We start from the raw sequence: 14502 nt of genomic DNA, 5'->3' as shown, positions 1-14502 counted from the left end.
CCAAAGAAAAATGCTCAGCACATTTACCATGCTGCGCTAAGTGACAGAGCGCAAGCTCAAGGTGTCGCCTGATTGCAGCTGCTTCATCGTTCGCATTTTGTACGATCCATGGAAGTGCGCCATCTTCTATCAGCAGAGATCTCCCAGTTTTCATACCTGCAGCAGTGCAGCATATAGGTATATATCATTACCCCAAATGACAATGTTTTGGCATCAAAATGATCTTTTCTGAGCAATTTCCAGCCATTAAAATAGATTACTTTAACAGTTAAAACCCAAAAAAATGAAACATGTCAGAAAAATGCGTAACCTTGAGTAGCCGCTCGAGACTCGCATTTTGCAAAGTTAGCAATTCCTCGAGCAACTTGGGATAGAACATCTGGGTGTCCACATCTCACCATTCCCAGCAGGGCCCTAATTCCACCTTCCGATCTCAGCTTTGTTTGAAGCTTATCTACAAGACAATAAATAAAATTCCGCCGCATAAAGATGCTAGAAATAAAATAAGAATCATTGACCATCGTTAAAAGATGATGAAACTGAAATCTCTTCTTGAAGCTGAAACAACTATGGCCACATACAGGATGACCTTAAACATCCCTCCAGGCCACATTTTCATGGCTTCCAAATTCTAGAAAAACAAAATTTATTAAAAGAAAAAATCCAAATTATGTGAAATCACAATTGATCGTAAAAGTGCCAGAAGCATCTCTTCTATAGCTGCAATTAATTCTGGAAGGGGTCATGTACATATCCCACCATGATGAATTACCAAAAGTTCTACCCAGTTTTCAATAACTAAGCAGTTCTATAACACAAATGAAAGAAAAGATAACAAACGAAATGATGAAAGAAAAGCTATATACCATTGCCACATAAATTAGCAATAGCTCCAGCAACCATGCGTAGAGTTTGAGGATCCTCAGCATCAGCTGCTGTAATAGATAACAAACTGATTCCTCCCTGTAACATTATAAGTTCTTGATTGGATTCTGCAAAGTAAAAAAGAAGCAACAATTAAAAATAAACCATATTGAAAGCCAGGTAGGATATGAGGCCTGAAGGCATAATAAAATAAAGAAGAAAGCCCCCTTGTTCTTGAAGATAAGACAAGAATTAATTACTGTTACCATTCATTGCAAGATTGGCAATGGCACCTGCTGCTACTCTGCGAACAGTTTCATCCTCAAAACTTCTAAGAAGCATTAGCAAGGAAGAAAGACCACCAGCTTCAACAATCCTTTTCTGATTTGCTTCTGCACAGTACATGACAGCACATCATTTCTCACAAAATTATAACAGAGTTCAAGTGAACATAGTACAGGGGGATGGGTAGTTTGATAGGATTGTTTCTTGCCTGACACACTAAAATCCCCCCATAGCTGATAAGATGTTGGCAATGATGATCATACCAACAATGATTTCAAAGCAAACAGCTCAAAATAATAGCTGCACCAGTATAAAAATGGTAGAAGTTCTATAACATATTATCCTTCTTGTTAAAGAAGAGAAAGGGATAGCATATTAGTTGTCCATTCACACAAGCAGAATGATGCATTAGCTCATTAGTTAAACACTGAAATAATACGAAGGGTTGTAAGCATTCCACAGATGTATCCTAAACTAACTAATCCACTAGGCATACAACCCACCACCCTGAAAGGTCCTAAGAAAAAGTTTCAACAAGAAAAAAACTGTAGCAACTAGGGTTCGAGTCGAGTGTAGCTTGGGTCAACTGGAATTCAGCTAGGCTTGAAAAGATCAAACTCGAGCCTAGACTCAAGTTCGGCTTAACTTGAAAGGAGTCAAATTCAAGTTCAATTGGAGTTCATCTACTATAACAAACCGAGCCTGGCTCGGTGTTGCAGCCAAGCAAAAGATCAACCAAGACAACGTCGTTTTGATCAAAATAATCTCATTTTAGTCAATTTGAATTGAATTTTTTTAAGCTCATGAGCAGAGCGAGCCGAATCAAGCTCAAGCTCGAGTTGACAACAAAAATCATCAGGTGCAAGCTCCAACGAGCCAAAACCAAGCTCATTTCGGGCTCAATCAAGCTAAACTGACAAACGAGCTCAAGCCAGCTCAACTAAAATTCAACCCTAGAAGCAACTTAAATTCTTAAAGCTAGTCAACATTTCAAATTGCACAAGAGATTGCACCAGCGCAGACAAATTAATAACAAGGTCTCGGGGAAAAAAGTTTACCCACCTTCAGCTGCTAGGTTGGCTACCACTTTTACAGCATGAATTCGCACATTGGTGTCTTCAGACTCAAGTAAAGCCAGTATCTTTTGCAAACCCACTGTAAAATTGAATATAGAGAAACTATAAGAAACAAGTGCATTAAGCATGGTTTTAAGTGATACTTCACAAAGTAACAGATTCACAACCTTGTTCAAAAAGGGTAGCAATTGGTGCCTTCTGTCCATTCCCAGTCTCACTGTATTGAGAATGCCTATCCAAGCCCAGATAAGCATTTCCATACTCACCAAGACATCTTCGCATCTATAATTAAAATCGAGTTTAAACTTTGCACATGATCTTGTGTTAAATGACTATGATGAACATGTGCTCAAGAATTCATACATGATATGAAATTTCAGTTATCCTATGCAAAAAGGTATCTCAGCTAGATTGGAATTTCTTTATTTTTAATTGGATTCCTCATGAAGTAAGCTAACTATGGGAAAATTTTCTCTATTGATAGCCTTCCCCCCACTTAATGTTTCAGTACAAAAACATTTAACTTCACCAGCCACCAAATCATAATATCTTCAGATAATGTAAATGGTTAAATGTTCAACTACTCTTAACTTAGACCAAACACAATAATATCATCAAAGTATCATCAATTACATGAACAAAAAGAATCACACAAGCATAAGAAACATGCGTTTAGTCACAAAATCAAAATACCTGCTCAGCTTCAAAGGTCAATTGCATTAATTGGCTTCTTAGTATAACTATTTCGTCTTCAAGTTTCTTTTTTTGATGTGTCTCCTCCTCCAGCATCTTGTGAAGCTTTGAAATTTCTGTATCTTCACATGGCTAAAACACAAAAGTAGGTTCAGAAATTAAGAAAAGGCCCCAAAAAAAAATTAATATATGAACTCTATATGGTTCAGAGAAAGAAACAATACCCCTGATTGCATATATTGCCCAAACTGACTCTTGAGCTTGTTAAGCTCCTCTTCAGCTGCCTTTCTCATATACATTTCATTCTGAAGCATCTTTCTGACCTCTGCAACTTCCTCGGCAACAGAAACTCCAGGCACCTGTAGAATATGAAAAATGAAACAAAACCAAGACATCCAAAAATGATGGTGAATTCCTGTCAATGATTAAAAAAAAGTGGTCTACATAATGCCAGCTCATTGATAACAATGCAAAAGCCACTGAAAAGCCATTGCAGTCCAAAGATCCTCACACTCACAGATTCATTTTAAAGAAATTCAATATATGCACATTCATAAAAAAAAAAAAGATTTGGAGAGTTAATATTTAATCATATCTTGAACAACTTATATTGAAAAGCATAAATTTTAACCCCTATTCATGGGAATTTTCTAAGCAAAATGATTAACAATGTAAAGGGCCTTGAACAAGCTAATAGTTAGCACTTTCAAATGCTGATTAAATAAATATAATTATCAACTGTCTACAGCTTTGGAGAAGAAATCTGTAAGAAGAAAAGGTTACACCTTTTAACCAATATTTCCTCTATATTAAAGAAATGAAGAACCTATTGAGCAATGTACGAATTCTCACTGATGTCAAATGTATCCTAGAGGGTTCATCACAGTTAAGCTTGCCTGGCTAAACGTAATTTTAACACAACCTTTTCAAACAACCAGAAGAACGAGGAAAAAATGTCTCTACATGATGCATACCTCTCCATTACTTCTATCGCTAATGAAGCCATTACTTTCTCGCTTCCGCTGATTTAACACCATCTTTTCCTCCAGCTTCTTTACTGATTCCATATACTCCATCTGGCACTTCAATTTTTCCTTCTACAAAAAATAATATGAAATTGAACTGTTTAGTATAACATGTGCATTCACCCATATGCAACGCAATAACTGAAACATCAAGGCTTTAGAACTTGAAAAGTAGGAGGAAAATAAGTACAGGAAATTCTCCAAAAGCTTCTTTCTTAAGTAATTTTTTAAGTTACTTTCTGTTTTTGTGACAAGATACAATCCGTTAAAAAAATAAAACAAAATGTGATGTCCTCCATCCAACTATACCCTGAACTATTACCATGTCTGACACATAAATAACATCATATGATTGTTATAAGAAATCACCAAAAAGGAATGCAAACACAGCAGTAACTTTTATTTTAAAAAAATAACATATAAAAGAAATGCACAAACCTCCAAGGCATCAGCGAAATTTCTTTCAACCTCAGAAATACGACTATGAGCTTCTAAATTTATTCTTTCAACTTCATCATCAAATGCTTTCTGTTGCCTTTCATTTTCTGCTATGAGTTTGTCCAATTGTATTTCAAGCTTTCTAGACAAACTTTTATAATCAAACTCTTCTTTTATTTTCAACATATTCTCCACCTTCATAGCCTATAGGACATGTACAACACTTCCATGCATCAATCACAGTGTCAAAGACATATTTGCTGACAAACTTTAAGAATGATAAAAGATAGTAGCTTGGCTGAAGACAATATGCAATGAATACAATTAACAGTTCTAAAAGGAAAAACCAACCCTCTGCCCAAACAATATAGTACTGAAAGTCTCTCCTCGATGACGTGGAGATGGTCCAATGGTCACAATCAATGAGGTTCTTGCTGTTCCTGCAACGCAATGACAGATTTCAAGTGAGATATAGAAAATGGAGACAATCAACGTGGAGATGATTTGATGCCTCAAAAAAGAAATGTTATGAGGGCATGCATAGAAAAAAAAAAATCAAAATCTGGGATCCATAGTATAAAGGCCTGAAATAAAACTTGACTATTAAAACAAAATGTAGGCCTCAGAAGCACAAGTGCAAGACAGTGAGCACCTCATGAACTGCTCGTTCTGGTCATAAAAAAAAATATAAGTGGCTTACACATATGAAAGGCTTCTCACCTCCAAATGAATCTCTAAGCAACCTTGTAAGTTTTGAATCACGAACTGGTACGTGAGCACTATTCTCTGCTAGAGCATTTATGCACTTACCTAATGCACTAAGTGAGAGATTAATAGACTTAGCTTCCTCCAACATATGCCCCTCACTTCCTGCTAAAAATGGGAAGAGAGTCAAATTACTGCATTTGTAGCTCTAATTCCTCAAGCACAATGATCAAAATCAAGTTAAAGCATCTAAAAAAAAAATCACACAATCAAAAAGTCCAAGTTCACAGCAGAATCTATGTCAACCTAGAGGCAACAATTAATAATCAGAATTTACAGTTCTGGAACTTTCTGATCACAGGTGTCTTTCTTTTTCATATTGACTGCTGGAAGTAATTCTAAATGCTTCTAATGCAACATCTCAAGCCCTTTCATTAACTCTCGCTGCTTTATTCACGTGAACTCTATATAAGAATAGTATGATTAGGCCCAATAAATCTCTCTGATAATTATAGAATTAAAGCTGACGGATGAAATTTCTTAACAATCCATCTCATAATAGCACTACAAACATGAGGGTCTGAGTCACTACAATCCATCTCATAATAGCAATACTAATTATAATGAAGAAAAGCATGCATAAATCAGTCACTAGCCTAATTCCCTTCTCAATCTCTCTCAAGTAGAAGCACAGAATGGAATAAGAAAAAAATAGCTGTGAGGAAAATCTTGATATAAAAAAGATATTATCTTAATATTTTAAAAAATAAAATAAAAATACCCGCTAGTTGTATTAAGCACCTGACTTGTGAACACGTTCTGAACCTGCCAGATCTACTAAAACCAGCTTGCTTCTACGTACAAGTGGCTTCAAAGGTTTTACCAAGTGAGACACATTGTCAGCTTTACTTGAAAGAGCCTCATCACTTCCTACAACTGACCTCTTAACGTGTATCTGTAAAGAACTATAGATGTCAATAATTCCAAAAACAACATAGATGTCACAGGAAACAAATATGATCAAATAGTAGAAATAAAAAAAGGAAGAATTAATACATTGGAATTAGAAATAAATGAAATAAAAGTAAATAGGTCACCATAAGAATAGCATGACTGCGAGAAGATTCAGTATTTAATTTTGTATTAGCAGCAATTCGGTGAGCTTCCCCCAGTCTCAGCAATTCGACAAAACTTTGTTGGTCCCTAATCTCAACAATAGTTGCCCCAGGTAGTGAGACATCACCAGTTTTTGGATCTTCAACAATTGAGATATTATCATTCACTGGATCAAGGAGATCCTGGATGGTCTCCATATAAAGCTACAGATATTTATTGAGAACAAATTATTAGAAAACTTGGAGACTACACAAGTTGAGGTGGGATATATACACTAACTTTGGGTATAACCAAAAAAAGAAAATAAATCGAAAGGATCAAAATTGATGTAGTACTTGAAAATGGGCCAAAAAGGAAAGCCATCACAAAGTTAGATGGTTCAAATTCAATAACAAGTAACATTGAGAATGACATGATAACAGCCTAAATACCTGCAAATACGAGACACAAACAGAATCAGTTTCCAAAGAAATATCTGCCAAAATATCCTCCATTGACCGGACCATAATTCCACGACAAGAAGTGTCTTCCTCTCCCAGTCGACCAAGAGTAAAAGTTTTTCCTGTGCCAGTCTGACCATAAGCCATGACAGTCCCATTGTATCCATCCAGAACACTCTACAAAATTAAAAGAAACAACTACTTAAGTGCTGCAAAGGCATGATGGACATGCAGTAGCTTCTGATAACAGAACATATTTGATAGACATGGTCCATGGAAAGGCAACTCATGCATTGTTTCATTATTCAGCTGCCTACACAAAATATTTGTAAAGCATGACAAGCTTAATAAAAGAAATCAAGTCAAAAAAAATTATATATCAAGCATAACAGACCTCCACAACTGGCTTAGCAACAACTTCATAGACACGCTTCTGCGATGCAAATTCTGTAAGAACCTCATCGAATTCATATGTGTCAGAGTCCCAATTGTTCTTTCGAAGTTTCAATCTCTTAAGCTGAGGTAGAGCAAAAACCCAAAATGATTAATGGTATCACAACCAAGCTACAACCTAGCACAGAGCTCAAAACACCATCTATAAGAAAAACAAGTGAAACTTTTAACTGCTACCCAGAGTTTAAAATAACTAAAGTGAGAATAAAGCCACCTCTGGCTGCAGTTCCACACAATCAGCAAAATCTGCATCTGCCACCAACTCTTCCGCATTTCGAGGTCGCAATCTCACCGCCACCCGAACTCTTCCAGGAACTGTCCAGAAATACAAAAACAACAGCAATAACAGAAGAAAGATTATCTTGTGTTTCAGCAGAATCAAGGGAAAGGAAAGCAGCAAGTTGAAGAGTAATAATATCCCACAAATCCAAAATTCATTTCCTTCCTTGTATAAATAAACCTCTAAGTATTATCAGCAATGGAAGTGAATCTCAAATCACTCAATCAACTTATACCTAAACCAATCATCAAAATACAACAATCCTCAAAACATATGAATTATAACCACAACTTATAGATACAGTCTTCCACAGTTTATCTCGAACGAAATTAAATCATAAAAAAAATTATAAAGTAGCCATTCAACATCATGGCATATGCATCAAGTCTAATTCCACGCTCATGGAACCGAATAAATGAATAGCGACTAACAAATAAGCTTCTTAATAGCTACCTAAAATCAAATTCAAAATGAACATTATGTATATCAAGATTCTTGGACCACAAATGTTAAACACAGAAGCAAGAACATATATCAATTTAAAATAAACAAGATATACATCAAGGTTCTTGAAACCTTAAGAATGTTATCATGAAATTGCATAAGCGGATGGCAACCAACAAACAAGCTTCTTAATCGCTATCTAAACTTAAATAACTGATTTCTGTAGTCAGAAAGTGGAATGTAACTGACCTCCGTCATTTCCAGTGGCGGAAAAAGAGGATGGATTGTTGCCGCAGCGAAGAGCTGATCCCGACGACGGAGATGGATTAAGAAGCCTGGATTTGAAAGAAGGTGGTTTCAAATTTGAACAAGCTGCAGTGATTGGCTTAACATTTCCCTTCTGAAGAGTACCGTTTCTATAAGCAGTGGAAGCCATAGTTCAAAGTACCTTATACATGAGCACTCATACAGAAACAGCTGAGAAGAGAATAGAAGAGTGTGAAAGATTTGGGGTCGTCCGTCGGATTCAAAGTTTTAAACAAAGTAACGATGAAGGGACCCACAATAAAGGTTAGTGGGTCCTGTTCTGTGCCTGATGGATTGTATACTTAAAAAGGTCAGAGTTTCCCACCAAAAGAACGTTGATATCTTAAGTTTCTTCTTATTCATTTTAAAAATTTAGTTCCTATATATAAAGTTTAATTTAATAATTTTAAAAGTAGAATTATTATTTTATCTAAAATATTAAAAATAAATTTAATTTTTATTTTATTTTTTTATAAATTTTTAAAATTAATAATTTTTTTAATTTAAATTTTTAAAAATAATAGTTTTCTTTTTAAAGTTTTTAAACTTTTAAATCTAATCTTTTCTCTGTAATATCGAAAGAAAAATACATCAAAGAGAAAAAATAAGTGTTTAGAGATTACTAATTATCATTGAAAAAATTAGATTTACAAGTTTAAAAACCTAGAATGAAAATTATTATTTTTAAAATTTTGAGTTAAAAAATTATTAGTTTTTAGAGTTTAAAAAGTAAAAATAATATGATTAATAAATTCAATTAATTTTAATTATTTATAGGTAAATAAATAAGATTTTTAAAATTAACCGAAAAAAACTTAAAAAATTAACATACTTTGAGAGAGAATAAGCCTTTGGCCCACTTAAAATTACTAAACGCTGTCGTCTTTACTTTAATCTAGAAACTACTGTTACTGTGTTATAACTGCACATTCACGACTCTTAATATGTGCGGCCATTTTTGTACGTAATTACAAAATTACCCTTTCCATCGCGGCCAAATAATTCTTCTCTTCTCGTTTTGTGAACACCGACTTCGTAATGTCCACCCATCTCCCACATGGCCACTTTCAGTCCCCTTGTAAAAAGTGGATAGAATTTTTAGGGCACGTCATGTTCGTGATGAAAAAAATTAGGACCATTAATTATCAAATTAAATCTCGGTGTTATTATGTTTTAAACATATTACCGAGTGAGGAAGGGGGCCAAACCAATAGACAATAAATTCAAATTCGATTTTAAAAAAATTTAAACAATTTAGATTCAAAATATACTCAACATTAATCAAATTAAATCATAAGTTGCTCACAAATAATTCGACATAATTTACCTTTAATTATATCTTATTCATTATTTTATATTTAACTCTTATTCTCATAAATTTTATTTGTAACTTTGGTAGTGGTAGTATTAAATTTTTTTTTTCTATATTGCTCCAAATTAAATATGTTTATAACATAATATGATCTGATAACATAAATGATTGCTCTAAATTTAGTCAAATACGGCCACGTCCGTGTCTACTATAGGCTGAAGTGTTAAAACTCATAAATCATAAGAGCGCTGTGAATTGGGAGTTGTAACACAATTGATTTTAGTGTCGGAAAATTAGGGAACCATAAAAGGCTAATGAATGAGTGCACAAACGGGTACCTACCTTTCTACTAAGATTTGAATTTGATTTAATTTTGTTATAATTTAATTTTTTATTAGCCCTTTTTTCATTAGAAGGCCCATTAGGCCCAGAACAAAAAGAGCTGTAATTTTAAGCCTGTTCACTCGGGCTATTGCGAATTGGTGGCTCATAACACATAGACTTGTTAGTTATAATGCAACCCAATTGGGTTATCCATGAGTGGGGTTGAACTTATTGCTGGATCTTAATAATTAAGTTCATTTTCATAAACAAATCTAATTCAAACGAATTCAAAAGCAAATCAAATTTGAACATCAATTCGTTAATTTTAAGATTTATATAATTTTAAGTCAAATCATGAAGATATTTTAACACGAATTGTCGCACCATTTCTTCAATGCTATGATGAAACAATTCAAATAAAAAATTTGTTAAATTGTTACAGAAGTAATTGCACCTAACTTCTTTTTAACCATTAAATTTATTTTTGCAGTGTCTTACTAAACTACGGAAGCATGTTTTTCGATTTCCAAAGCATTTAAAATATGTTTGACAGCATTAGTTTCTTCCCTATCTGTCTACAACTGCCGCCAAACCTTCATGTGCTCACTATTATTATTACTTCCCATGAAGGGAACTTGAACTCATGAGCTCCGGGGGACCTCAGTGACAGAGTATGTGTTAGCTGCTGCTATGGGGTTTCCCTTACCCTAAGAACCAATCACTTGGGAGGACAATTGTTGAAGTAGCGTTTTTCACTAATGTGTTGACGAGACTGTCTCTGTACTCATATACTAATATTATGATACTTTCAACTAAAATTAAATTTGTGTATAATTTGAAAGGAAAAATATTATTAAACTTGGGGTTGAATCTAAATCGAATTGATTTTATCTCAAAATTAAGTCGAATTCGAATTGAAAATATTGACTCATTTATAAAATATTCCAGCCAAATTAGAGTTAAAGATATTTGACTCAATTTGACTCATGAGTCGAGGGTGGTAATTTGATTTGGTTTGAGTTGGATACATAGATAAATATAAGTTATATTTAACAATTTTCGAAATGATGTTGTTTTACTCAATATTAATTAAAACGGTATTGTTTAGTCAATGAATCATAAATTCGAGTTATAAATTTGAATTCACCTTCAAACTTTAAGCTTAAAATCAAAATGAATTTGAATTACCTTTAACTATGGCTCAATGAGCTCAAGCTAAATTCAAACCACCCAAATTTTCATTTGAATCAAATTTGAAACTTGAAAGTGGGGTTATGCGAGCTCAACTCAGTGCTGGGTTCATATTCATCCCTAACTTGGAACTAGGATTAGCATTTCTTCATGGAGAATATACTAAAAACAAGAAATGCTATTTGCATTCAGACAGCTTGCAGCTTCTACGTACATGCATGATGATTATAGGACAGTCGAGGACAGATAATTTTATTGAATATTGAAGCCTGGTTCGCAAGCTGTAGTAACAAGATAAAAATTAAGAGAAAAAATTAAAAGGAACAAAAGAAAGGAGATAATCAAGCTAAATGACCGACAGTACTAAGTTATATAGACTCCGTATTACCAGGATCAAACTTGGAAGAAATTAGGGAGTGGACCCTTCGTTCTTATTTATCACTAAGCTCAGTCATCGTGTTGTAATAATATTAGTGATGATGGTGGTTGTGAGGCGAACTTGGTTTGTAATTGAGATAACAAGGCTTGGTTCTCTTGCCGGAGAAGAAGTGCCTTTTTTTTCAGCTTCTCGTTTTGTTTTATGATGATCTGATTCTCCCTGTAAAGCTTCAGGTTCATTAGTTCCATCTCTGCCCTGACACCCATCTTCTCCTTTCTTTTTGCATCTAATTTTGATGCTCTTCTTCTCCTCCTCCTGCATAATTTTTCTAGTTAGCTACACAAACTGATAAGCATCCAGAGATATAATATATAAAACCAACTCACCTGTTTAGACGGCGAACTCGAAGGTTGCATCGCTTCAATGGCCGTCCATAGCGAGAAGCAAGTAACGTTGAAGTAGTAGTAGTCATGAGTGAACTCAAGTCTGCAGAGTTGATGCACATTTTGGCCAGCTTTCTCCAAGGTAGAGATTAGAGAAGTTTAATTAAAAGGAGAGAGTTGAAGAGAATGAATGCCTTGGGCGCTCTTTTATATTATGAAAAGAAATGTAGAGCTACAAGGGAGAAATTGTTTGTATCGGAAATCTGATATAAGAAAGAGAGAGAGGGGCTTTTCATGGCAATGATGGCACGAGGACTCACTGTTACCAAGGGCAGCTATGGACGAGAAATGCAGAAACAAAAGTGGGATGAAGTTTCCTTGGTCTATTTGATTGCCTCTTCAGGACCCATAAAAATTTGGCTGCCTAAACTAAAGGTGGGGCTGCCTTGTTGGGCACACAGAAAACGATTATCAATTGTAAATTCCACTCCAACCAGACCCCAACTTCATGTTCATATTTCTTTACTTTCATGAATTTCGTCGCCCTCGGTTGGAGATGTAGCTAATTCTATAATTTCTATTACCTTGACTTCACAATCCCAAAACGGAACGGAAAATCTGTTTCCATGTGCATAGCATGCACAATCATTAGGATAAAAATTATGGCAAATGGATCTTCAAGATCAAGCAAAGCAAAATCTAAGCGTTCACACAGTAAAAATAGGCGTGTGACATGGATTCAAGTAGGGGTGGATTTGTCCTGACTGACTTAAGTTTAGATCAAAATCATAATATTGTTCCCTTTAAACTAGTTAGAGTTTGGTTTGACTTGAGGGAAGTCAAGTTTGAATTTGAGTATAATACTGAGAAAACTCATCTTGATGTTGTAATCAAGCTAAAATCTATTAAAAATAATATTGTTTTTTATGTATATTAATTAAAACAATGTCGTTTAACCAATTCAAATTAAACTTTTTCTAAACTCAAAAACTTAATAAGTCAAACACCCTCATGTTAGAGCTCGAACTTGATAATACAAAATTTTTAAACTCAAGTTTGAACTCATTTAAGTCAAACTTGTTTTGGATAGTTTAAATCAAACTAATAATTGAGATCAAATCAATTTAATTTGAATCTATTCCTAATAATATCACTAGATGAACAAATAAGTATATCTCAAACTGAGTTATTAAACTAGAACTCTAACATAAAAATTGATTTGTTCAAGCCAAATTATAAAATCAATCCGAGATCCTCCCCTAGATTTACGTAACAACATAAATGTAATGGGACAGATTTAGTCTAACGTATAAACGTATTAGTATGCTTGTAGAATTATTGTGGCAGATTTATTTGACAATAGAAGTCGTCACCCACCAAAAGAAAAAATGAAGGTTGAAGGTCTAGATGCTGACGTCATCCAGACGTAATTGTGGGGCCAAATTAAGTAAAAGTTGGAAGCTTATTATAGGCGTTTCAACGTACGTGGTTCGTAACAATTAGTTCCATGATGCTTAATTACAACATCGTAACTTCTTCTTCAACGACTAACCTCATCAAATCTTTTTCATAAGTTGTTAGAGCAAAACATGGTTGAATTGAGGCATTAAAAAAAGGATGTTGGGCACTTAAATTCATCTGAAATGAAAACATTTGTGAATGGCATACATGGTCAAAGACTCAAAAAGGGTTTATCTTTTGAAAAAGCAGCCTTACTTATACACAACGGGGGGTTGTGTTTCAAAATCAAATAAAAAATACAAACATGGCTTACCTCTTAGGCTGCTCCTTCCAATTTCAAACGGTATAAACCCAAAATTAAGATGGGATATGATTGGAGTTATCTAAGTTTGAATACGAGTTCAAATCAAATAAATAAGTTTGAATTAATTGAACATTCAAGTTTGAGTCTAAAATATTAAATTTGAAATAAATTTGTTTTTGAGTCAAATTCGAAGATTATCTGGTTGATCTTAAATTGGGTCTTGTTCATGTGGATTGAATCTAATCCTATCAAAAAAACTCTTATACTTTATTCTTTTTATTATAGTTATAAGTAGATTTAATCTGAATTAACTCAATCGTAACTTGAGATTGATTTTGATGATACTATTTATCTATTTGATGTTATTATTCACCCATCGATAATTTTTCAATGATACTATATATTAACTCGAGCTAAATACTATATGTTCAATCTAAACTCAGACCAATCATAAACTCAACTCAATTGAAATTAGATTCACCCTTAATTAATTTTTGTTTCAAAGAAAATAAAAAAAGGAATAATGAAAGAAGGCACATGGAAATGAGTAGAAGAAGCCAAGATGAAATGAGTGAGAATTGTGGGAAAACGGAAGGGATATGAGGGAGTAGTCAATGTGGTTAGGCTACTGTTTTGGCCCTTTTCTACATGTAATTGAGTACCAAAGCCATGCTCATTTATTTAGAAAATGAACACCAATTTGGCTTCTTTCTTCTTCTTCTTCGTCTTCATCATCATCATCGTCACATTGTCTCACCCATAAGATACTATCATGATGATGAATATAGTGGCTGGTTATTCGGTCCAATTCCATCCATCTCAGCTCAGCCACTCCACATGGTCCCTTCATTGGCCAGTTGGACACTTCGGCTTTCCAGCCCACAACCAAGTGGGGACTATCATTATATTTTATTTCAATTACAAGATTATATGGTCAAATTTGTAATGCACTTGATGATAAACCATGCAATACCATTTTATTTTATTTTTTTAAATCTCTTTAACACTCCTTGACATGCTTTA

The 14502-nt window shown here is 34.1% G+C and overlaps 2 protein-coding genes across 3 annotated transcripts in view; both read right to left on the bottom strand.

The window, feature by feature from the left end:
- The window catches only part of LOC123215288 (kinesin-like protein KIN-UB), an 8871-nt gene extending 537 nt beyond the window's left edge, over positions 1–8334 (bottom strand). Inside the window, exons 1-18 of one of the 2 annotated variants that reach the window (XM_044635320.1) lie at positions 8069–8334; positions 7310–7410; positions 7037–7159; positions 6634–6819; positions 6184–6405; positions 5888–6041; positions 5102–5254; positions 4733–4821; positions 4382–4585; positions 3893–4015; positions 3143–3277; positions 2919–3050; positions 2393–2507; positions 2212–2304; positions 1131–1256; positions 867–992; positions 311–454; positions 28–156 (exon numbers count right to left, since the gene is read on the bottom strand). In XM_044635320.1, coding sequence (XP_044491255.1) covers positions 28–156; positions 311–454; positions 867–992; positions 1131–1256; positions 2212–2304; positions 2393–2507; positions 2919–3050; positions 3143–3277; positions 3893–4015; positions 4382–4585; positions 4733–4821; positions 5102–5254; positions 5888–6041; positions 6184–6405; positions 6634–6819; positions 7037–7159; positions 7310–7410; positions 8069–8255 — 2542 coding nt within the window. In that variant the 5' untranslated portion in view covers positions 8256–8334. The remainder of the gene's footprint in view (positions 1–27; positions 157–310; positions 455–866; positions 993–1130; positions 1257–2211; positions 2305–2392; positions 2508–2918; positions 3051–3142; positions 3278–3892; positions 4016–4381; positions 4586–4732; positions 4822–5101; positions 5255–5887; positions 6042–6183; positions 6406–6633; positions 6820–7036; positions 7160–7309; positions 7411–8068) is intronic. The other variant, XM_044635321.1, reaches the window with a different exon arrangement.
- Positions 8335–11174: 2840 nt separating this feature from the next.
- On the bottom strand, positions 11175–12100 carry LOC123217414 (protein LITTLE ZIPPER 2). The gene is made up of 2 exons (XM_044638444.1): positions 11718–12100; positions 11175–11646 (listed from the first exon to the last, which is right to left on the bottom strand). The coding sequence occupies exons 1-2, from the start codon at positions 11834–11836 to the stop codon at positions 11400–11402; spliced, it is 366 nt and encodes a 121-aa protein (XP_044494379.1). The 5' UTR covers positions 11837–12100; the 3' UTR covers positions 11175–11399.
- Between the last annotated feature and the right edge of the window lie 2402 nt (positions 12101–14502).

Source organism: Mangifera indica, chromosome 5, assembly GCF_011075055.1.
Source record: "Mangifera indica cultivar Alphonso chromosome 5, CATAS_Mindica_2.1, whole genome shotgun sequence".
In the NCBI taxonomy this organism is placed as follows: domain Eukaryota; kingdom Viridiplantae; phylum Streptophyta; class Magnoliopsida; order Sapindales; family Anacardiaceae; genus Mangifera; species Mangifera indica.
The sequence above is the reverse complement of the archived record's forward strand: the minus strand, read 5'-3'. Positions and strand labels throughout refer to the sequence as shown.

Bases quoted from the DNA above. Each gene is read 5' to 3' on its own strand.
- LOC123217414 (XM_044638444.1), bottom strand. From the start codon at position 11,836: ATGTGCATCAACTCTGCAGACTTGAGTTCACTCATGACTACTACTACT. The intron at 11,647-11,717 runs GTGAGTTGGTTT...AAAATTATGCAG, and splicing joins CGAGTTCGCCGTCTAAACAG to GAGGAGGAGAAGAAGAGCAT.